Genomic DNA, 24,679 nt, shown 5'->3' on the forward strand with positions numbered 1-24,679 from the left:
ACGAGTGTTCCTCCATTGCATAGACAGACAAAGACTTCCCATGCCGCTGAGTTGGGTCAGAATTGGAAACATCTTGGATACGAGAAACTCACCCATGTCGAAACTTATGTTAAGGACCGAGCCAACGCAAGTACCAGATTCTACCCCCAATTTTCCTGGGGCCAGGCACACAAGATTGGCGACATTTCTGTGTGTGATGTCGACGCCCTTTGGCTCTCCTGTTGTTCCTATCTCTCTGTGAGAGGTGCACTCTGAGACATTGAGCTCTGCGTTGACTTACCTGATGTATATATCACGTAACAGCCGGAATCCGGAGTTGCGAGATCGATATGAAGGTCTTCTTCGACAGGGTTTGTGTTTATTTCGTCAATAACGACCACAGTCTGGTTGGGATGTTGGGAGGTGACTCGGTGCTTTGTCGAAGACAGACAAAGGACGACGCCACCGCCGGCCTGCTCAAGGACTCGACGAATAGTTTTATCGGGAACGACACCTCCATCAAGAGGAACATATTGAGCTCCGCATGAAAGGATTGCCCATATACCAATGATCATGTCCAATCCCCTTTTAGCAACAAGGGGGACCCGCGAGTCAGGACAGACACCTTGAGCAATGAGCTGTGCAGCCAACTCTTGGGCTCGTTTTGCAAGTTGCCCATATGTCAGCTCTTTTAGTGATCCCGAGAGATCACGAAGGGCTATAGTATCTGGGGAAGTTGTTGCATGGTGATAGAATGCTGAAGTGACTGTTGGGAATGGAGGCTCGACACAGTCCCCTTGGCCAAGTTGAAGAGCTGACTTGTGCAGGGAATGTCCCTGCAGCGGGCCGGTGACGACCATTGTGAAGAGGGCACTTTAGAGAGTGAGATAAGGTGAGGAGGAAGAGACAATGGGGATTGTTGGTGTCTGTTGTTGACCGTTGAGTTGACCCTGAGATCACAACGGACGGGCTTATATAGTTTCAACGGCGTGGCAGAGGTAGCACCCGCCCTGGAAAGGATGTTTCATCTTTGTCTTCTGAGATGTCCATACTCATGACTATCGGTCTTTGGTCAATCAATCGTCCCTTGACATATCCCCCATGGGGGGGGGTTTGAAGTCGTCGCGAGATATGGAGGTTGCCCTGATTTCCACAGCAACTTGGGTTCGAACTCACGCCCCCGGAGGGGACGGCGGAACCAGATTGTCATAATTGCTTCTGCATTCCTCTCACACCCGCCCCGGGGTCTTAGTTATACGGAGCCGGCCCCGGGGTACGGAAGAATGTGGGACGGGGCAGCCCGGTCAAGAGAGGAATGTGACGGGCGATGAGACATGTGGAGGGGGTATCCGGAAAGGGGTCCGCAATTCAGGTACCGATAAATCGCTTTTCACATTGAAGAACCGGCTTCAGGGGTATGCCTTCAATACTACCTTGCCTGATTCCGATGGGCTGGATCTTGTCGCGGTACTCGACCACACCCTGGAAACCGGAACCTATCAGTCAATCTTAAGTGGCAGTGAACCCTTGCCCAGGGCTAATGATGATTATGACGGACATGTGTTGGAGATCCATTCCCGCCCTGCAATTTGGGGTGTGTGAAGATGCCATCAAGATATACATGGCCTGTGGCTTTTTGGTGGTACCAAGAGTGTCTTTGATGATTGAACTGCCAACTCGACTCAAGTTGAGGAGTTGATGGCGCGTCCTTTTGGCATAAAAGATACCCAACTAATCAGGGCTGAAGACCTGCCCGTTACTTCCTGACACTATCAGCCAACTCACAGCTCTACTCTCTGTTCAATCATCTCTTCTTTCAAGTCCCAACGTCATCATTCATCATGTCAGATGCCAGTCTCATCATTGTTGACTCTCCCGTGCACGCACCAGGGGTGTCAGTGATCGCACTCAACCGCCCAGAGAAGCGTAATGCCCTCTCGAAGGCCATGATCACCGAGTTTCTTGGAGCTCTCTCTCGAGTCTCGGCTGACTCAAACACTCAAGTCATAGTCGTAACTGGACGCGGCTCTTGCTTCTCGGGTGAGTTAAGTTCCGAATCACGTTTTCTTGGCAGTTTATTGATGTACTTGACAGCTGGTGCCGATATCAAGGAGATATCGACGATGGATGCAGAAGCAGCTAGATCTTGTCGTTACCTGGAAGATCTGTGCCATGGCATGGCTGCTGTGAGAAAGCCTATCTTGGCAGCAGTAGATGGGCCTGCAGTATGAGCTTTTCAGCACTTTGTGACAGTGTCTATAACTAACAACTCGTGATAGCTTGGAGGTGGTTTCGAGCTTGCCATGATGGTGGGACTACCACACAACGACCAATAGCAGTAACTAACATACATCAGTGTGACTTGATCTATGCATCGCCACGTGCAAAGTTTGTGCTCCCCGAGGTGAATCTCGGTCTCATCCCCGGAGCGGGAGGCACCCAACGGCTCACGTCTGCCTTGGGGAAGTTCAGAGTAAGCTTCATGATACACGTGCTTGAGATGAGGCGCCGAGACTGACTTTGTTCACTAACTTTGAACTCAGGCCATGAAAGCCATCCTGCTTGGAAACCCGATCTCGAGTGAAGAAGCTTTGTCTAGTGGGCTGGTCTGCGACATGTTTAAGGATGGGCAAGTATTGGACAAGACTATCGAAGCTGCTGCGCAGCTCGCAGCTCGAGGTAGTGTTGCCGTTCAATTGGCTAAGGAAGCTATATGCCGAGGTTTGTTGACATACTATGTCTCATATTTTGGACTGAAGCTAATGGCCTGCAGCTGATGATTCGTGCCGTGATGACGCATTTGAGAGGAGCTTGTATTACTTTGCTTTTGGAACAGAGGAAAAAGCAACAAGGGTTGAAGCCTTTCTACGACGGTAACTTGTTGACCCAAAGTCTAGTTTCAGTAGATGCTTTTTGTCTGGCATCGCTAGCCAAGTCCTCGTCATCATGGTTCTGGTGGAGCAATTATCGGGTTGCTTGAGCTCCTGCATACCAAGGAATAGCTGTCACTTGTTCCCTTCTGTAGCAATTATGGTGAAATTATATGACCTATATATTACTTGCATCCCTTTTCACTTGTCGCTTACTGGCTCTGCCCTATCGGAAGCTCCCCCAGGTTGTCAGTGGTCAGTGGAGTGAGACAAGAGCTTGATGTTCGGCGACGAACCGTGATCCCGCCAGAGTAGCTAAGCTGTATCTGCTATCCTCATGCCAAGCTTACAGTTTGAGAAAAAATTATGTGAAATTGATTATCGGGCAATACTGTGCTGAGATTGTCAGTAAAGGGGATTACAAGACAGTTGGGGAGGCGTTCCGAGACCCGTCGCTTTTCGGCCTCTGTTTGCCACGCGCCGGGGCTTGACGAACTGGCGTTAAGGAATGGGAAGATCTTGTCTCTGTTTCAAATGCTGTCTTTCTGGAAACATGAGATGAGCGAGGGATGGAACGTTGTTGTTACGTGGAGAGAGCCTTTGCATGTGTCTGCTAGCAACTTGAGCGATGCTACAGTCTACGAGGCTCATGACTATCTCTGAAGTGACCATGTCAGTAACCAAGTTTCACAGGAATTCCCAAGTTGCCATGGGTTAATCGTCATTTGATCGTCAATCAGAGAACTATCCCATACCGACTGTGATGAGGACGATATGTGATAGCTGATCCTTGGATTGCCTCTTTGCTTTTGGGGATGTCGTGAGTATCGGCATGTCAACTTGTCATCAGCGTCAAAAAAGATCCCTAGTCTTGGAGATAGTCTTCAACTTCAGCTTGACATGGGGCACGAGCATGCCTGAGAGGGTATCAGCAAGGCTTAGCAGTGGACGGGCCCGGCGCCAAAAGGGTTGAGTGGCTTCTTTTCTCAGACCTCGCCTCAACTTTTTCCAAGCCTTTACTTTTATCTTGGCCCGAAACATTTTGTACTCTCGCGAGTACAGCAGGTTTCTTTTTCGCTGAGAGTACAGTAGAAGAAACATGAGGCTAGATAGTTCTCGTCGGCAGAAGGGAGGGATCCACAGGTGCAGTCTCAGTTGACGACCTGAATGTCGGGATATACCCCTTGATCACTTGTCATAATGATAGTTAGCCCGTGTCTCAGCTATCACTCAGCCAGTTCCGTGGATACGGGTTTCCATGATATGGTCGTGCTGGGCACATGAGGAGGACTAGGTGAAAAAGGGCGAGAGATCTGCATAGAGACAGTGACAGTGACAGTGATAGTGATAGTGACAAAGGCAGAGACAGAGACAGAGACAGAGACAGAGAAGACATGCCGAGTGTTCGACCGAGGACAACCCCTGTAGAATACCTGTAGAAGCAAGAAAGTGAGATGTATCGTGTCAGTTGAGGTGAGTAATTGATTCAACGAGTGCAGGATCTGAGACTCGTGCGAGATTTACCACAAGGATGTGTTGTTGACCTTGATCGATGTTGTCTTTATGTAGGAAAAAGCAATTATGGGTCAAGGGGGCTCATCCTGGTCGATCAGTCAAAGAAACTCGAGACATTGTTCACTTTCTCAGCTCAGCCAGAGACAGAGACTGACTCAGTCTTGATTCGTCATTCATAACTTTTTTATGCATTTGAGAGTTTCTGCCTTGTTTTTGTCAAGTATCGAGCTGGTCACTCTCATCTCTCACACATACCAACCAATTACCCTGTAGGAGCACACTTTGAATTTACTGGAGAATAACACACTGACTGTGAGTACTCAATCTTGTTTGCATAGTCTTTGACTGTATGAAATAGTTGTTAGCCTTCCAATTCCTTCTCCAGCAGCGCCACGACTCCAGCGTATACATCGTGAGATAGATATTGATCCTCGAGCCCTACTCCCCGGCCGTGAAACTCCCCATCGATACATCTTGATACTGCACTCCCGTAATTCGGCCCTATGAAGCTCTTAACTTGATCTACCAATCGTTTCGCAGTTCTGTAGTCTGTGAAGAATTGAGAACCGGTGCTTGACCTGTCCCGTTCACTTCGCAGCAGCTCAAATGATTTGCCAAATGCCAATTCGATCAAAAGCACACCCAGGTAAAATAATGTCTGGTTCCTCATGGAACTCAACTTCGTATTCTCTTCGATACAAGGATCGGTTTTGTTTGGCAGAGTCTGCATGACAAAAAAGCGATCGCAAATGGGGTCGTCCTCGCTTTGGATCAAGTAGATATCTTGGCTGCGGATGACTTTCGGCATCCATGAACTTCCATGAAGTTGAAGAAGATTCGAAGATATGACCGCGGCTAGTTTCAGTCTATCCTGTTCCGACAGAATCATGTATCGACGGTTCTGGCCGAGAACTTCGTTCAGCGAGGTTATACTTCTACCACACTGTGCTCGGTATTTGCTGAGGATGACTGAAGATACATGGTATGTATAAGTTTCTGGGGTCGATGCATCGAAGATCATACCATATGATGTCTTGGTTCCAGGTTCAAGGGGCTGTGTAATAGTATTACAGAGATCCACGGTTCTAGTAGATCTTTGCGGATGATTGACTACTGACTTAAGCTCGACAGAGTCGGCCTGGAGCTTGGCCGAGCCATTCATGGGCGAAGAAAGATATCGTCTGTATATTGGGCTGTTGTTTCCCTTAGAAGCCTTCAGGTGATCTTTTAGCTTTGGCTGAATACTAATAGTCAAGGCTTCTGGGCGGGCTATCGGGCTTGGTTTTGCAAACACATCTGACCACATCGTATCCCGGCTCGAGATAATGTCAGGGTTTTTAGAAGGCCCTTTATATGAGAGAGCAAGATGAAATCCGATGTATTTGACGGCATCATCTCCTGTATCGCCAGGGACCATGTCTGGCGATCGTCTCTCGAGCTGTAAACAGATTTGGTGTCCGCAAGTGCAATGGAAGCTGGCTTGTAATGCACAAGAGAGTTGACATGCCAAATTGCGTATAAACAATAGAAATCTGCCTTGGAAGCGCATATTCCTAGCCGGCTCAAGTTGTATGCTCCTATCCACGAGCTGCTCGAGGACCGAAACCCCTTCATTGATCCGAGATAATAAGTCGTCAAGGAACGAGTGCTTGAGTGATCTTCTGATGTTGGACTCATCTTGGACCTGAAGACTAATGCGGTTTATAGCTTCGTTCATGGCAACATTGATATCTTGCAGCGTCTGATCGAAGAGATTAAATCCTTTCCACAATCGCTTTCGAAGCTTGGCTTTGAGTTCTGGATCATCGTTGAAAAGGCGATCAGGGTTTTGGACCAACTCCTCTATTCGCGAGTGAGATACAAGATCAACAAGAACCTTCTCACAAACATCTTCAAGCCTCACGCGTTCATTCTCGAGCCTATTGATCAGCCTCTTCAATTCATTCTCGTACCTGCTGCTTCTTTGGAGTATCGCTATTCCTTGGCTCCCCGCCTTGAGTGCTTCAATCGCAACTGGAATTGCCCCCAGAATAAGGCCCGCGATTTCAAGTCCAGACATGATTCTGATGGTGCCGGGCGTGCCTGATGGTATATGCGAACGATAATGCTCAACTGAGAGGTCACACTCTCATGATTGCTTGGGCATGAATGCATTGGGTAGAAATGAGGGGTTGAGAGTGCAAGAGCAATATTGGTGCATGCATATGCATATTGTGAGGTGGCATATTTGCACATTGGAGGACACGAGCTTGATCAAGTACCCTTCACCTGTCAGCATGGAATCATGTCGCTACAACACCAGTACTCTCACGGTGATACTTCCCTAAAATGCCTAAAAGCATTGATCAACTGGTGGCAGGCTGCGCCAGAGGATTTGAGCGCCTAGAACAGAAACCGAGATACCCGACTATCGTTAGCGTTACCAAACCTGATGAGATTGCGAGATTCAAGACCTTGCTCAGTCGATTCAATCGTTGGACAAGAAATGCCGAAACACACTCACTTGACCAGGCATTACAAGACAACACGCGTATCAAGCTCCAAGTCATCCGGCTTTTGAGCCATATCCAGAGATTACTTCGAGATGCCCACGATATCACAGTCGGGGATCAAGTACCTTGGGATCAGGTTGACAACGACGAGGATTCACAATCAGACGATGAGAGGGAAATACTTGAAAATCCTCCAGAAACAGAGATGGAGCAGATTCTGACTCATATAGCCGATGCGATTGACAATCTATTGTATCTCATTCCGCCATTGAGAAGACGGCTGATTAATGTCGGAACGACCGATGAGCCATCACTTTTTGAGACCTTCGATACCCAACACGTTCGTTCCAAGTATCCCGAAATAGATCCTATTGTAGCAGAGCGTCTCGGAAAGGCTATTTCAGCTAGGCGGCAACTCTTGAAGCTCATGCAAGACAATCAGAGTTACTACTTTCATAGTCGCAAAATACCTATACCAGAATTGGAACTCCTTGCGGAGCAGATTACACCGGAAGACCCGACACACACAAACAATAAAGGTAACGAGGTCGGCCTTGAGATTTCCTCTGTCACCTCATGTTCGGCTGAAGATGATGGGCGAGCAAGTCGGGTCCCTGTCCTGCCCCAAGAAGCTACACAAGGTAATTCATTCCGCTGCGTGTATTGCCAGGTCATCATAAATGTATCGTCCAAAGTTGAATGGAAGTAAGTTGCCGCGAAGCTACAATGACGACTGTAGTTAACAGCGTTTAGAAAGCATGTGTATGAGGATTTGCAACCATACATTTGTCTGGAGGAAGATTGCCTGACGCCTCGATATCAGTATGCCCGCCGCAAAGATTGGATGAAACACGTGCTTGAAGAGCATTGGAGGATTTATTCTTGTCCATTTGGATGCGGCCTCAGATCCGCGTCAAGAAGTCAATGTATTGAACACCTTTGCCACAATCATGGTGACGATATGAGCGCCGCCGAGATTGAGGATTTAGTTCAGCTTGGTACCTTCAACAAAACTGGATTTTCAAAGGGGACATCCTGCCCCTTTTGCAAGATCGAACTACAAGACATCAAAACATATCAGAGTCATGTTGGCGAACATCAGAGACGTCTTGCCCTCTTTGCATTACCACTCACTTCAGAAGATTTAGAGGAGAGAATGGATGAAGCCGGACCATCATCTGTGCAGGGAAAGAAGCCTCCGGGGCAAGACGAGGAATCTGGCACGTACGAAGACACACCCGACCGTCATTCTATAGGTATGGGAAGTCACTCGGGAAAGGACAGCTACAGAGGAGGAAGTGGCCTTCCAAAGGGCCAGGCACGGAGAAAGGTACTGTGGTATTGGAAATGCTGTATGTGCGGACAGAGGGGTATGCCTATTTCGACTGATCCATGTCGAAAATGCGATATTCCTCGGTGTGTAAATTGTGAGACTCAAATGGCACGTATGAGATGATCTATATAGTATCAACCCGCGACGTAGAAATAGAAGCAATAGTTAAGCATACAGACAAGAACTATACTTTCAACTTCTTCATCGCGGTAACCAGGGTATCTGCAGACCTCCTCGCCATATCAGACTTCTTGCCCAATATCCATAACCCCTTTACACAATCCTGTGCACGCCGCATGCTCTCCTGAAAGTCATGGTCCGTGTTGGCCGGTGTAGTCAGCCCAAACTCCAAGAAATCGTTCACTTCGTGTATTAATATCATAGCTGCCTTAGCAAATGCCCTGATGAGGATGATGGTCCAAGGCTCTGTGAGAATAGTTGCTTCGTTTACTGCATGGTGGAAATGTGACATCTGAGGCCCTGTCGTGTTTGGTAGGTTGTGACTTGGTGTTGATACTTTTGCCAGATCGGATAGTTCTCGTGCACTCGCTTCACGTATTCTTGTGACCATCTTACTGGCTAATCTGCTTTGAGTCGCTGTTGCTTCTCCTAACTCGTTCTCGTCGACATACTCGATAAGATCGGCGAGCATGAGGGCACCGAGATTCCAATGTGCTGAGATACAGACAAACCAGCTCTGAAGACGAGCTGGCACGGATTCGTAGTCGTGAAGCAACTCTTTGAAGAATGCACCATGCGTCATATTCCAATATCGATATAGCGAGGTGGTGTTTTTGATTGTTTCTTCGACCTTCTCACCACGACCACCTCTTCTTAGAATGTTTTGCAGATAGGAAACATGCCTGAAGAGGAGGACTTTGACGGGTGCTGATTTAGTGACGGCTTCAGCCGCAGACTCGTAAGAGCAAGGCCAGTGTACTGTATGATACATGTGAGGTTGCTCTAGACTGTCTTGAATGAACAAAGGTACGTTCCACCTTCCGTTTGTCGTTGAGTCAAGATCTTCATCTGCATCGTCGTGCTGACTGTCTGCATCAGCAACAACAACCGGACGCTCGCTCATTGACGACGAGACAGTATCAAGCATAACTGCAAGCCAGTATAGCAGCCCAACAGTACCACGATCTTCAGGGTTCATCATTGACAATAAATCATTGTTCTTTGGACTTGTGAGAGGTCCAGTAACACCACGGCGGCCTGAATCGAATCGGAATTTGAGAGCATGCATCTTTCGTGCGGCTCTCTCCATAAAGACCGGCAGACCATCTCGTGATATAATTTCACCAAGCTCAGCGTTCAGAGCCTTCAAGTCAACCTTTGGAGAAGCACTGACCAATGTGCTGGGGTTCTCTGGGGCCATGGACTCATCATCACGGGTCCATGGCTTTTGCGTGAGACCAAATATTAGCTCCGCCGTTGCCACACGATATGATTCAACATCTGAGACTTCCTGCAGGGCTCTCTTTGCTTGCTCCCAAATATTCCGCTGAATGTTTCGATCAAACTCCTCATTGATGTCGTTGAGAATATCCTCTGGTCTTTCATCCTCATCAGAGTAGCGCTGTTGTTGGCGTCGACTGCCTTGAGCCCATTGCGTTGCAAATGCCATAATAGCAAGGTGAAATGCCTTAGCGGCGCCTTGGTCTTCGGTTCGCGTTAGTCGAGTGAGTTTGGCTGTCTGAACTGCATGGTCGAGGTTGATGGTGCGGCGATAGATACGGTTTGACCACGAGGATCCCCATTCTGTAGGGGCATAGCTCCCCGAAGTGACATAACCTGGAGCTCTGTAGGGGCATGTGACTTCTGTGAGCCAGCATGAGAGGTTATGTTCGAGAACGTCATGGTAGATTTGTAGGAGATTTGTAGAAATGAATTGGTTGTTGGTTCTGGTCATCATTGTCTGGTCAACTGAGAATGGCGATAATGAGTTCATGCGACGATCAGTCCAGATTGGCGATGTGCGCCGACGCTTAAACCTTGTCGCGTCATCTTCGCTGGCTGTGTCCTCTCCAGCTGACGGCGTAGATAAGTGACTGTAAGATCTTGATGAGTTTGATGTGGGAGTAGTTGACCAGGCGTTGAGTTGTGACTGAATTGCGAGACGTGAGCCATTCGGTTGTGAGTAGGTAGATTGCGGATAACTGGGCGAGAACTGGCCAGTTATGGTGTTATAATTACTGGGATTTGGTGTATTATTATGAGTGAGAGGTGTTTGAGATGCTGTGCCGTTGATTGAGCTTGAGGTTGGTTGTTGAGCTGCTCTTTGGTGGTTGGGTAAGCGCGTACCCTGAGTGAGTCGATTTGGATCATGAGACGGAGGCCGTGATGAGCCATAGACGCGTGAAGCCGCAGATATCGGATCTTGTTTCGTAAAAGCTGGTGTTGCTTGGTGTGGTATATGAGCCGCTTCACTTCTCTGTCTCTTGACCGGAACATTCGGTCCTTGGGCTGACGCATCTAGTGAAGTCGCTGCCTGTATTTGCGACCACGCCCAGTTCATAGTACACGTCTTCCTTGTCTTGGTGCAATAAGAGCAAGGCTCATGGCCAATTCCAGAGGCTACCTCAATTGAGTACGGTTAGCCTTGCTCATCAGAGGGTCAAGGGAGCGGCCCAGTCGCGCCGATTGACTTACCGAGCCGCTCTCCAACTGTCATGGAACTGCTGCTGCATCTTGAAGATGCAGGGCCAAGAGGAGGTGGTGCCTCGCAAGCCCGTTTCGACCTTCGGCATTGGTCACAGGCGTAATGACTTCGCTTCATATTCCCATCTGACTCTGATTCTGACTCTACTGCAAGCGATAACTGGTCCCTTGGTATGAGCCTGCGATGAGTATGAGTTTATTATGAGATGGCTGTTCATGCGATCTAATGGAAATAGTGGAGTGACAAAAAGTTAGACGACGCATCGTGGCAGGGAATTCGTCGGGCAGGAGGAGCATCCAAGCTTGGACTCTGGTACTCCACTAACATCTGACATCCGCTTCCCCGGTCAAGGCCTATTGAACTATAATGTATAAATTAGCAGGGCTTCTACTCCGTAGTTACCATATTATTTCTTTAACTTCTTGTTTAGAGAGTATATATATATATATGTATATTTAAGTATCAGTCGTTCATATTTAATTCAACACCCAACAGTGAGAAGCCGTCGTATATCTAAGACCATGTGGCAAACGATGGCTTTAGCACTGCGTTCTTTGAGAGGATCGGGCTTGGTGTGAATACCCAGTTGCTAAGTTATAAAGGGACTGCTACGGCCATGTATATGTGTATTGCTAGGCTTCTGAAGTAGAAGTTGATAAGACGATTCATAGACTCAAGATGAGCTCAAAGTAACAACACTTACACAGAAAAGGCCATTATTTCTTCACAATCGGGTAATTGACCTCTAGCTAGACACGTCCATACGCATCATCATAGAAGCCTCCTTGTCCAAATGGTACAGGCCATGTGACTACCATTACCGCTACTTTTGTTGACAGTGCCCCCGTGAGTATTGATCTGATCGCCTGGGCCAAAGTTATTAAAAGAAGGGTAGGGCACCTTTCCTACTCGAACCTCTTCCATTGGTGAACTTGCTTGCTTGGCATCTGAACTATTAATATGTGATTCCCACCTGACAAGCTCTCCAAGTGACCTCTCGAGTCCATTGTCATCCGCAGAACTGAATATAACCATATTACCATGGCTGGCGTGAATACCGATGGCATTATAATATTCAAGGGTAGCTGAGTCCCCAGAGACAACTTTTTCTACCCTAGATAAAGGCAACTCTTCGAAGAAGCACGTAATTCGTATAAGGCCATAAGGGCTGATGAAGCCGATCATGTGCCACCGTTCGAAAGAGATGTATTTGAAAGGGACCCCGAAATGTTTACCCGGCTGCTTGTGAAAAGCAACGACAATAGAGTCAAGAAGATCGGTGATATTCTTGATAGTCCGGACTCGCTGGCACACTTCAGGGAGATAGCGTCTGACGATCACCTTCAGAGTGCTGACACATTATGACCACACTCTGGTCAACATCAGGGCATCAATTGACAGGTTTGTCACTCATAGCTTCTCAATGTGTAGTTCTGTAATTATTTACTTCATTCCACCCGACCTTCATGTTGCCTCTTTCCAACGGTCTGTTTTAGTGTTACCGCTAAAGTAATACTGGCCTCGCCGTCTGGCTCTCAGCCCACCCACCTACTTCCTATTCTCCACCATCATATTCTCTTGTTCTTTTCGACCTATTTCTAGCCTCAGACGCTCGTCTTTTTCTTGTAGACTTTCCTCACCGTAGTGTCTACGTACGTGACCATGTAATCCCGCCTGGAGGTCTAAGTAACGATAGTCCTTAAGTGCACGATATACACCTCAATGAGGCCAAAGTAACGGTGTTCTCAGGACCCAGAAGCTCGATGTGCTCTTCCCAGACAGTCTCCACGGCCTTCGCCGCAGCCTTTAAGCGTGGATATGTTTTCCTCTGTCCTTTTTCGCGACTCTTGTACTGTTACAGAACTTTCATATGAGCTGTAGCTATGTCGAGGCGTATCATAACTTCCACTTTCCTATACTCTGGCCTTTCGATCTCTGGTCCTGTCTTTCGAAGTATCTCAGGTCGAGCGAGTCTTTTCTATGGGTCATAGACCAGGCAATCTTCGATCAAGACCAAGAGCCAAGTGTCAGTGACATGCTCTTCAAACAGGAGCCGAAAAGCATTCAACGCGGTATCTGCCGTGGACCTTTCTATTCTGCAGTGGCTGCCTAGGTTATTAGCCTTCCGCTCGTACTTTGTTAAGAAGACTAGCGGGGCTAATGTGTGGGCATGAATATGCCCCCAGATCTTGCTAGCTTGACGAACCTCTAGTACGTGTTGGATTGTCTTGACAGCTAGAGCAGTGCGCACCAGTACTTTCTGCTTGCATTTACGAGGTTCCCTGTCATACAGCATCCCCACACTTGCCATGTAAGATTTGGCCAGTTCTGCCTCGAGTCGACGAAGAATTCATCACTCTGAGGCACGGTGTAATCATCGCGGCAGAGCTGCTGCTCGATCTTCTTGCGTAGTTGTAGAGACTCCTCATGCCGGCCAAGTCTGCTTAAGCTATTAGCGTATGCCACCATTGCAATCATTGTTTCCAGTCGTCTAATATCCGGGGCAATTTGTTGCTATTTCTCTAGTACATCCCGTGTTCGGTGCCGGGCTTGTAGGTACTGGCCGCGGCTAAATATGATCTCTGCCTCTAAAGAAAGAGCTTAGAGATATAATTATTATATTTAAGGTATTTATTAAAAAGCCTCTATATATATTTTTCTTCTTTATTACTTTTTTTAAAAAAACAAAAAGGTCTATATTAAAATCCTTTAGCTTATTAATAACTAATTAAAGTATTATTTAAATATTAATTAATTATTAAAAAAAATAAAATATTTTTATAATAATATATACTTAAGTATTTATTAGCTATATTTACCTTTAATTTATATTCCTTATATTACTTTATATTATCTTATAACCTAATTTAATCTATTACTAACTTACTAAACTAGTTTTAGCTTACTAATATTTATAGTTTTTCCCTTAATATTAAAACTTTTATTTTTTAATTTACTTTTTTACCTCTTTTTCCCTTTTTATTTCCTTTCTTTTATACTATAATAGCCTTTAATTCCTATAATATAATATTTATATTTATAATTTAATTACTATAACTATATATCTTAACTTTATAAATTATAGCTAATATTAACTATTATTACTATTTAATATAATACTATTAATAAAAGCCTGCTATTACTTTAATAAGTATTAACCCTATTTTAGGTAATTTATTAAGTCTTTTAATATATATATTTAATTTATAATATAATTACTAAAGGCTTTATTTTTAACTTTATTTTTATTAATATTAAGTAGCTATATTTAATAGCTAAAAATTATAAAATTAACTTATTATATTATTAATAGTTTATTAATATATAATAAGTATTTTTTTATAATTTTATAATATTTTAAAAAAAATTAAAAGACTAATATAGTATTAAGCTTAAAGCTATAGATTTTAATTAAAAAACTAGATATATAAGTATTAATTACTTTAATTAAATAGTTATAACTATTATTAATATTAATTATATAATATTATATTTTATATTAGTTTTTATAATCTTTAGCTTATTTAGAATTAAGCCTTTAAAGTTAAAGCTTTAGTATTAATTACTTTAATTAAGTAATAATAGAAAAGGTATTTAGCTTACTAAAATTAAAAGAAATATTTTTTTATATTTATAAATTAAGGCTATTTATTTAATTAAATTATAAAATTAAAAGTAATAGTATTATATAACTTTAAAACTTACTTTTAAAGTTATTATATTTTTTTAGTATTATATATAATACTTTATATATAATATATTAAAAAATAAGTATTATATTATATTATTCTTATTATAAGACTTTATTAGCTATACTTTATATATTACTATAAAGATATTTTTACTTTTTAATAATAATATATAAAGTATTAAAAAAAGATAAAATATCTTTATAATAATATATAAAGTATAGCTAATAAGGTCTTATAATAAGAATAATATAATATAATACTTATTTTTTAATATATTATATATAAAGTATTATATATAATATTAAAAAATATAATAACTTTAAAAGTAAGTCTTAAAGTTATATAATATTACTTTTAACTTTATAATTTAATTAAATAAGTAGCTTTAATTTATAAATATAAAAAAATATTTTTTCTAATTTTAATAAACTAAAGGCCTTTTTTATTATTATTTAATTAAAGTAATTAATATTAAAGCTTTAACTTTAAAACCTTAATTTTAAATAAAAAACTATAAAAACTATTTAAAGATATTATATTATATAATTAATATTAATAATTATAACTATTTTATTATAGTAATTAATATTTATATAAATAGTAATTTAATTAATATTAATAATTTAAATATTAATTTTTTTTTTAATTATTATTAGCTTTATTTAAGGCTATTAAGCTTTTAACTTTTTATATAATAACTTAAATAGTAAGGCCTTTATAGTAAGCTAGAATTATAGAAATTAATATTAATTAAGGTTTATTTACTTTAAATAGTATAATTACTGCCTTAATTAAGTAATATAAGTATTACCTTTTAGTAGCTATATTAACCTTTTTCCTTTACCCTTACTAAAAAAATACTAGGCTTAATATACTTATTATATTTTTAAAATATATTTACTAACTTAACTTTCCTTATTAGTTATAGTTACTAATATTAATTATAGCTATTAATAAGATACTTATATATAAAAGCCTAAAGCCTAATTAAGGCTATTATATAACTAACTATAACCTTATTACTATAATTAAATTAATACTAGGCTAGGCTAATAATAAAGATTACTATAAGCTTTATATAATAGCTATAGCTATTAAAAAAAACTTCTTATTTAAAAGCTTATTTAGTTTAGTTAAAATAGCTATTTTTAATTATACTTTAATTAACTTAATTAATTATATAGATCTAGTTTACTTAAGTTATTTTATTTATTTAGTTTAGCTAGTTAAAGAGCTAGCTAGATTAAATAAGCTAGAAAGAGCTATAAAAAAAAGCCTATTTCTTAATATAAAAGAGGTAGCTTTCCTTATTATATTAATAAGTCTAAACTTAGCTATATATAAAAAGTAGCTTAAGAATATAATTAATAAGGCTAATTATCTATATTATATCCTTTTAATTATATAAAATTAAAGTATATTTATAAATAGAGTTAGGTAAAGGCAAGGTAATAGCGGGGTTTTATAAAAAAAAAAGGTTAACTTTTATATAAGTTAGTTAATAAAAGCTAAATTAACCTAAAGTTAATAATAACTAGCTCTATTAATTAAATATATATACCTAGGTATATAACTAACTGCCCTTATATTTAAATAAATAAAGTAAAATTAATAATAAAATAGTAGTTAAACTAGAGTTAAATATTAATAATATCTTTAATTTATATATTTTCTTTTAGTATTTAAATACTATAAGTAAAAACTTACTATATATTAATAAATTAATATTAATATAATAAGTTAATTTTATAATTTTTAATTATATTATAAGGCTTTTAATATATAAAATATATAAAATATATTTATTATATTAACTATTATAAGTAAATTAAAAGCTTTAAAAGACTTAGTTAATTACTTAAAGTAAAATTAAAATTTATTAATAAAGTAATAGGCCTTTATTATAATTATTAAATTAAATAATAGTAATTTTTTTTTTTTTTTTTTTTTAGTTACTATTAGCCTTATTTTAGGCTATTAAGCTTTTAACTTTTTATATAATAGCTTAAATAGTAAGGCCTTTATAGTAAGCTAGAATTATAAAGCTTAAAATTAATTAAGGTTTATTTACTTTAAGTAATATAATTACTGCTTTAATTAAGTAATATAAATACTGCTTATAGGTCTCTTAGCAGCTATATTAATCTTTTTCCTTTACCCTAGTTAAAAGATCTTTAATTAACCTTTATAACTAGGCCTAGTATACTTATTATACTTCTATTAAGTATATTCCCTGACCTAACTTTCCCTCTATTAGTTATAGTTACTAATATCTATTAAAGCTATTAATATAATGCCTATATAAAATAGCTATCTTTAATTATAAGTTAATTAAGTTAATTAGTTATATAGATTATTTAGCCTATTTTAATATAATTAACCTAGGCTAGGTTTATAATAAGCTTATAAGCCTTTTAAACTTAAAGAGGGTTATAAGAGAAAGTTATTCCCTTTAATTAAACTAGGCAGCTTTCCTTATTACCTTTATAAGCTTAAATATATATAAAAAGTAGCTTTATAATATAGCTAAAAGGGTTATTACTATAGAGAGGATCTTATTATTAATATAATAAAGGTTTTATAAAAGTTAAAATTAAAAAAAGAAAGTTAACTTTTATATAAGTTAGTTAATAAAAGCTAAATTAACTTAAGGTTAATAATAAATCTATTAATTAAATATATATATATTTTTTTTTTTTTTTAGTTACTGTTAGCCTTATTTAGGGCTATTAAGCTTTTAACTTTTTATATAATAGCTTAAACAGTAAGGCCCTTATAGTAGGCCAGAATTATAGAGCTTAAAATCAGTTAAGGTTTATCTGCCTTAAGTAGCGTAATTGCTGCCTTGACCAAGCAGTATAAGTACCGCTTACCCCTCGGCAGCTGTGCCGACCTTCTTCCTTTACCCTAGTCAAAAGAATACCGGGCCTGGTGCACCTATTACAATTAAATATATATACTAAGGTATATAACTAACTACCTTTATATTTAAACTATAAATAAAGTAAAATTAATAATAAAATAGTAGTTAAACTAAGGAAGTAATAGTAATAGCTAATATTAAGTATAGTTTATAAAGTTAAAATATATAATTAAAGTAATTAAATTAATAATAAGAATATTATATTATAGGAATTAAAGGCTATTATAAAGTAAAAAAAAGGAAATAAAAAAAAAAAAGTAAAAAAGTAAATTATAAAATAAAGGTTTTAGTATTAAGGGAAAAACTATAAATATTAGTAAACTAAAGCTAGCTTAATAAGTTAATAATAAATTAAATTAAGTTATAAAGTAATATAAAGTAATATAAAGAATATAAATTAAAAGTAAATATAGCTAATAAATACTTAAGATTTAAATATTATAAATAAAGACTTATTATATATTAATAAATTAATATTAATATAATAAGTTAATTTTATAATTTTTAATTATATTATAAGGCTTTTAACTCTAGTTTAATTACTATTTTATTATTAATTTTACTTTATTTATAATTTAAATATAAAAGCAGTTAATTATATACTTAAATATATATATTTAATTAATAGAGTTATTATTAACTTTAAGTTAATTTAGCTTTTATTAACTAACTTATATAAAAGTTAACTTTATTTTTTTATAAAACCTTACTATTATCTTGCCTTTACTTTTAATTTTAAATAATTAAAAAGATATAGTATAAATAATTAGCTTTAGTAATTATATTTTTAAGCTACTTTTTATATAAGGCTAAGTTATTTATTAATATAATAAAGAAAGCTGCCTTTTTTATATTAAAAAGTAAGCCTTTTTTTATAACTTTCTTTAACTTATTTAATCTAACTAGCTCTTTAGCTAATTAAATTAAATAAATAAAATAACTTAAGTAAGCTAGATTTATATAATTAATTAAATTAATTAAAGTATAGTTAAAAATCCCTAGTTTAACTACTATTTTATTATTAATTTTACTTTTTTTATAGTTTAAATATAAAAGCAGTTAGTTATATACCTAGCTATATATATTTAATTAATAGAGTTATTATTAACTTTAGGTTAATTTAGCTTTTATTAATTAACTTATATAAAAGTTAACCTTTTTCCTTTATAAAACCTTACTATTACCTTACCTTTACTTTAAAACTCTATTTATAAATATACTTTAATTTTATATAATTAAGAAAATATAATATAAATAATTAGCTAAAATAATTATATTTTTAAGTTACTCTTTATATAAAGCTAAACCTATTAATATAATAAAAAAAGCTACTTTTTTATATTAAAAGGCAGGCTTTTTTTTATAGCCTTTTCTAGCTTATTTAATTTAACTAGCTTTCTAACTAGCTAAACTAAATAAATAAAATAACCTAAATAAGCTAGATCTATATAACTAATTAAGTTAATTAAAGTATAGTTAAAAATAGCTATTTTAATTAAACTAGATAGGCTTTTAAATAAGAAGTTCTTTTTAATAGCTATAGCTATTATATAAAGCTTATAATAATTTTTACTATTAGCCTAGTTTAGTATTAATTTAATTATAATAATAAGGTTATAGTTAGTTATATAATAGCCCTAATTAGGCTCTAGGCTTTTATATATAGCAGGTATTTTATTAATAGCTATAATTAATATTAGTAACTGTAATTAATAGTTAACTTAGTAAATATACTTTATAATAAGTATACTAGGCTTAGTATTTTTTTAATAAAAGTAAAGGAAAAAGGTTAATATAGCTATTAAAGGGTAATACTTATATTACTTAATTAAAGTAGTAATTATATTACTTAAAGTAAATAAACCTTAATTAATATTAACTTTTATAATTTTAGCTTACTATAAAGGCTTTACTATTTAAGCTATTATATAAAAAGTTAAAAGCTTAATAGCTTTAAATAAGGCTAATAATAATTAAAAAAAAAATAGTTAAAAATAGCTATTTTAATTAAGTTAAATAAGCTTTTAAATAAGAAGTTTTTTTTAATAGCTATAGCTATTATATAAAGCTTATAGTAATCTTTCCTATTAGCCTAACTTAGTATTAATTTAATTATAGTAATAAAGTTATAGTTAATTATATAATAACCTTAATTAAGCTTTAGGCTTTTATATAATACTTTATTAATAACTATAATTAATATTAGTAACTATAATTAATAATTAAAATAGTAAATATACTTTAAAAGTATAATAAATATATTAGGCTTAGTATTTTTTTAATAAAAATAAAAAAAAAAGGTTAATATAGCTATTAAAAAGTAATACTTATATTACTTAATTAAGGTAGTAATTATATTTCTTAAAATAAATAAACTTTAATTAATATTAACTTTTATAATTTTAACTTATTATAAAGGCCTTATTATTTAAGCTATTATATAAAAAGTTAAAAGCTTAATAGCCTTAAATAAGGCTAATAATAACTAAAAAAAAAGAAAATAAGGGTTTTAAATATATAAAATATATTTATTATATTAATTATTATTATTTTTTTAATTATTATTAGCCTTATTTAAAGCTATTAAGCTTTTAACTTTTTATATAATAGCTTAAATAATAAGGCCTCTATAATAAGCTAGAATTATAAAGCTTAAAATTAATTAAAGTTTATCTACTTTAAGTAATATAATTACTATCTTAATTAAGTAATATAAGTACTGCCCTTTAATAACTATATTAACCTTTTTCCTTTACTTTAGTTAAAAGATTAAAATAATACTAGGCCTAGTATACTTATTATACTTTTATTTAAAGGTTAATTAGACTTTAATTAAGTAAAAGATTAAGTATAAACTTATAAGTATATTTCTTAATTTAACTTTCTTTTTATTAATTATAGTTATTAATATCTATTAAAGCTATTAATATAATACTATAAAATAGCCTATAGCTATATAATTAGGCCTATTATATAATTAACTATAACTTTAATATAGCTATTAGGCCTACCTTATAAGTAACTAATAAAAAAGATCTAGAAAATATTTATATAATAATAGCTACTATTAAGAAAAACTTCTTATTAAGGTATTAATTTAACTTTATTAAAATAGCTATCTTTAACTATAAGTTAATTAAGTTAATTAGTTATATAGATTATTTAGCCTATTTTAATATAATTAACCTAGGCTAGGTCTATAATAAGCTTAAAAGCCTTTTAAACCTAAAGAGGGTCTTAAGGGAAGGTTATTTCTTTTAATTAGATTAAGTAGCCTTCTTTACTGCTTTTATAAGTAATTTAAATATATATAAAAAGTAGCTTTATAATATAACTAAAAGGGTTATTACTATAAAGAGGATCCTATTATTAATATAATAGGCTAGTTATAGTCTAAGATTATAATAATAAAAGGATAAAAGTAAAGTAATAGTAGGGTTTAAAGGTTTAAAGGAAAAAAGTTAACTTTTATATAAGTTAGTTAATAAAAGTTAAATTAACCTAAAGTTAATAATAACTAGCTCTATTAATTAAATATATATACCTAGATATATAATTAATTACTTTTATATCTAAACTATAAATAAAGTAAAATTAATAATAAAATAGTAATTAAACTAGGGATTAATTATTATAAGTAAATTAAAAGCTTTAAAAGACTTAATTAATTACTTAAAGTAAAATTAAGACTTATTAATAAAATAATAAGCTTTTATTATAGTTATTAAATCCTAAGTATTTATTAGCTATATTTACCCTTAATTTATATTCCTTATACTGCTCTGCATTGCCTTATAACCTGATCTAATCTATTACTAACCTACTGCTTGTTTAGTTAAATTATAAGGTTAAAGGCAGCAGCGCTATATAACCTTAAGACTTACTTTTAAAGTTATTATATTTTTTTAGTATTATATATAATGCCTTATATATAATATACTAAAAAATAAGCATTATATTATATTATTCTTATTATAAGACCTTATTAGCTATACCTTATATATTACTATAAAGATATTTTAACTTTTTTTTAATAGTTATTAAATTAAATAATAATAATAACTAATATTAAGTATAGTTTATAAAATTAAAATATATAATTAAAGTAATTAAATTAATAATATAAATATTATATTATAAGAATTAAAGGCTATTATAAAATAAAAAGAAGGAAATAAAAAAGGAAAAAAAAAGTAAAAAAGTAAATTATAAAATAAAAGTTTTAATATTAAAAGAAAAACTATAAATATTAGTAAATTAAAGCTAGTTTAATAAGTTAATAATAAATTAAATTAAATTATAAGGTAATATAAAGTAATATAAGGAATATAAATTAAAGGTAAATATAATTAATTAATACTTAAAAAAGAAAAACTATAAATATTAATAAGCTTAAGCTAGTTTTATAAGTTAATAATAAATTAAATTAAATTATAAAATAATATAAAGTAATATAAGAAATATAAATTAAAAGTAAATATAACTAATTAATACTTAAGATATATAAAGTATAGCTAATAAGGTCTTATATAATAAAAATAATATAATATAATACTTATTTTTTACTTTATTAAATTACTATTAATACTATTATTTATTACCTTAATATTAATTATTATTTTATAAAATAAATATACTTAATTAAGTAAATTCTATTTAATTAACTATAGCTTTATTTACTTACTAAAAAGCTCTTTTAACTTTAAAATAAAACTCTTTTTTATATATAAAATCTTTTTATTTTATATAATAAAAGAGTTATAGACTCTAGTAGTTAAGTTTTATAGCTCTTTAGCTAGTTAAGTAATATATTTATCTTAATTAAAATTACTTAAGATACTATAGCCTAAAGGTAACCTTATTAATTAAGTTTATTAAAATTTTAATCTAGCTAAAGACTTTATAATTAATACTTTTCCCTAGTTTAACTACTATTTTATTATTAGTTTTATTTTATTTATTTATATATAAAGGCAATTAATTATATATCTAGGTATATATATTTACTTAATAGAAGTTAATTTAGCTTTTATTAACTAACTTATATAAAAGTTAACTTTATTTCTTTAAACCTTTAAACCCTACTATTACCTTACCTTTATCCTAGAACTCTATATATAGATATACTGCTTTTTTACTATTATAATTTTAAACTATAACTAGCTTATTATTAATTTAAAAGCAGCTCCCTTTTTATCATAATAACCCTTTTAATTATATTAAAAAGCTACTTTTTATATATATTTAAGTTACTTATAAAAGTAATAAGGAAAGCTATTTAATTTCATTAAAAAAAATAACCTTCTTTTAAATCTCTTTTTAGCTTTTTAAAAGCTAATAGTTTATTATTAACTTAAGTTACTTTAATTAAGCTATAAAGATTTTTTTTTTTTTTTATTTACTATTAGCTTTATTTAAGGCTATTAAGCTTTTAACCTTTTATATAATAGCTTAAATAGTAAGGCCTCTATAGTAAGCTAGAATTATAAAGCTTAAAATTAGTTAAGGTTTATCTACCTTAAGTAATATAATTACTACCTTAACTAAGTAGTATAAGTACTGCCTTTTAGTAGCTATACTAACCTTCTTCCTTTACTTTAATTAAAAGATTTTTAATTAACCTTTATAATATACCAGGCCTAGTATACCTATTATAAAATACATTCCTTAACCTAACTTTCCTTTTATTAATTATAGTTATTAATATCTATTATAGCTACTAATATAATACCTATATAAAATAGCCTATAGCTATATAATTAAGCCTACTATATAATTTACTATAACTTTAATATAGCTATTAGGCCTACTATAAAGGTAGCTAATAAGAAAAAATATAAAAAGTTATATATAATAGTAATTATTATTAAAAAGAACTTTTTATTAAGGTATTAATTTAACTTTATTAAGATAGCTATTTTTAATTATAATCTAATTAATATAATTTATTATATAAGCCTTTTTAGCTTAATTAATATAACCTAGGTTAATAATAAGCTATTAGCTTTTAAAGACTTAAAAAGAGACTTAAAAGAAGGTTATCCTTTTTAATTAGACTAAGTAGCCTTCTTTACTACTTTTATAGGTAACTTAAATATATATACCTAAATATATAATTAACTACCTTTATATTTAAACTGTAAATAAAGTAAAATTAATAATAAAATAGTAGTTAAACTAAGGATAAAGATTTATATAATAAATTAACTTAATTAAGCTATAATTAAAAATAGCTATTTTAATAAAATTAAATTAATACTTTAATAAAAAGCTTTTTTTAATAATAGCTATTATTATATATAACTTTTTATATTTTTTTTTAATTATCTTTATAATAAGTCTAATAGTTATATTAAAATTATTTACTATTAATACTACTATTTATTACCTTAGTATTAGTTATTATTTTATAAAGTAAATATAATTAGTTAGGCAAATTCTATTTAATTAACTATAGCTTTATTTACCTACTAAAAGGCTCTTTTAACTTTTAAATAAAACTCTTTCTTATATACTAAATTTTTTATCCTATATAATTAACTTTAATAGAATTTTCTAAGTAATTCTATTATATATAAACTTTAAATACTACTTATAAAAAGCATACCTCTAGGTTTATAAGGATTATACTTATAAGATTAATAATTATTATAATCTAAAGGCTATAATAAGTCTTTAATTTATTAATTTAATAATTTATTATTAAGCCTAAAGTATTAATATATTATTACTTAATATTTAAAAGTAATATCTTACTTTAGTATTAACTTTAAATAGTATTAAAATTAAAGTCTAAGTAATAAAGTATCTTATACTTAAATCTAATTAGGCTAAGTAATTACTTATCTATCTAACTATTATAGCTAATTATAAATACTTTCTTTACTAGCTTTTATATCTATATTCTAGCCTTTAGGGTTATACTTTAGATAAAGTTTATAATATTATTATTATTAATCTTTTAGCTATAGCTAGATAGGGGTAAGGATTATATATTTAGTTAGTTAATAGTTTAAGGTTATAGGCTATTTAAGTTTAATATCTTAACTATAATTAAGGTTAGTAGTATTAATTTAATATAATTAGGGTAAAGAACTTATAGATAACCTAGGCTTAGTTAGTTCTTTAATAATTTTATAATTATTATAATAACTTTATTAAGCAATAGATAGATTAGGAAAGGTTAAGGTTATAAGGGAGTTATAGATCT

The 24,679-nt window shown here is 33.6% G+C and overlaps 4 protein-coding genes across 4 annotated transcripts; 2 read left to right on the forward strand and 2 right to left on the reverse strand.

The window, feature by feature from the left end:
- Positions 1–227: 227 nt before the first annotated feature.
- On the reverse strand, positions 228–839 carry J7337_003170 (uncharacterized protein; the record flags this gene model as incomplete). The annotated part of the gene is made up of 2 exons (XM_044820888.1): positions 228–235; positions 281–839. 2 exons carry the CDS (start codon positions 837–839, stop codon positions 228–230), a joined length of 567 nt encoding a protein of 188 aa, XP_044685188.1.
- Positions 840–1,820: 981 nt separating this feature from the next.
- On the forward strand, positions 1,821–2,756 carry J7337_003171 (uncharacterized protein; the record flags this gene model as incomplete). The annotated part of the gene is made up of 5 exons (XM_044820889.1): positions 1,821–2,019; positions 2,074–2,204; positions 2,259–2,288; positions 2,336–2,452; positions 2,523–2,756. 5 exons carry the CDS (start codon positions 1,821–1,823, stop codon positions 2,754–2,756), a joined length of 711 nt encoding a protein of 236 aa, XP_044685189.1.
- A 3,936-nt stretch (positions 2,757–6,692) lies between these two features.
- J7337_003172 (uncharacterized protein) lies at positions 6,693–7,565 on the forward strand (the record flags this gene model as incomplete). Its single annotated transcript, XM_044820890.1, has 1 exon — positions 6,693–7,565. One exon carries the CDS (start codon positions 6,693–6,695, stop codon positions 7,563–7,565), a length of 873 nt encoding a protein of 290 aa, XP_044685190.1.
- Positions 7,566–8,373: 808 nt separating this feature from the next.
- Positions 8,374–10,667, reverse strand: J7337_003173 (uncharacterized protein; the record flags this gene model as incomplete). The annotated part of the gene is made up of 2 exons (XM_044820891.1): positions 8,374–10,362; positions 10,497–10,667. The coding sequence occupies 2 exons, from the start codon at positions 10,665–10,667 to the stop codon at positions 8,374–8,376; spliced, it is 2,160 nt and encodes a 719-aa protein (XP_044685191.1).
- Between the last annotated feature and the right edge of the window lie 14,012 nt (positions 10,668–24,679).

Source organism: Fusarium musae, chromosome 2, assembly GCF_019915245.1.
Source record: "Fusarium musae strain F31 chromosome 2, whole genome shotgun sequence".
NCBI lineage: Eukaryota > Fungi > Ascomycota > Sordariomycetes > Hypocreales > Nectriaceae > Fusarium > Fusarium musae.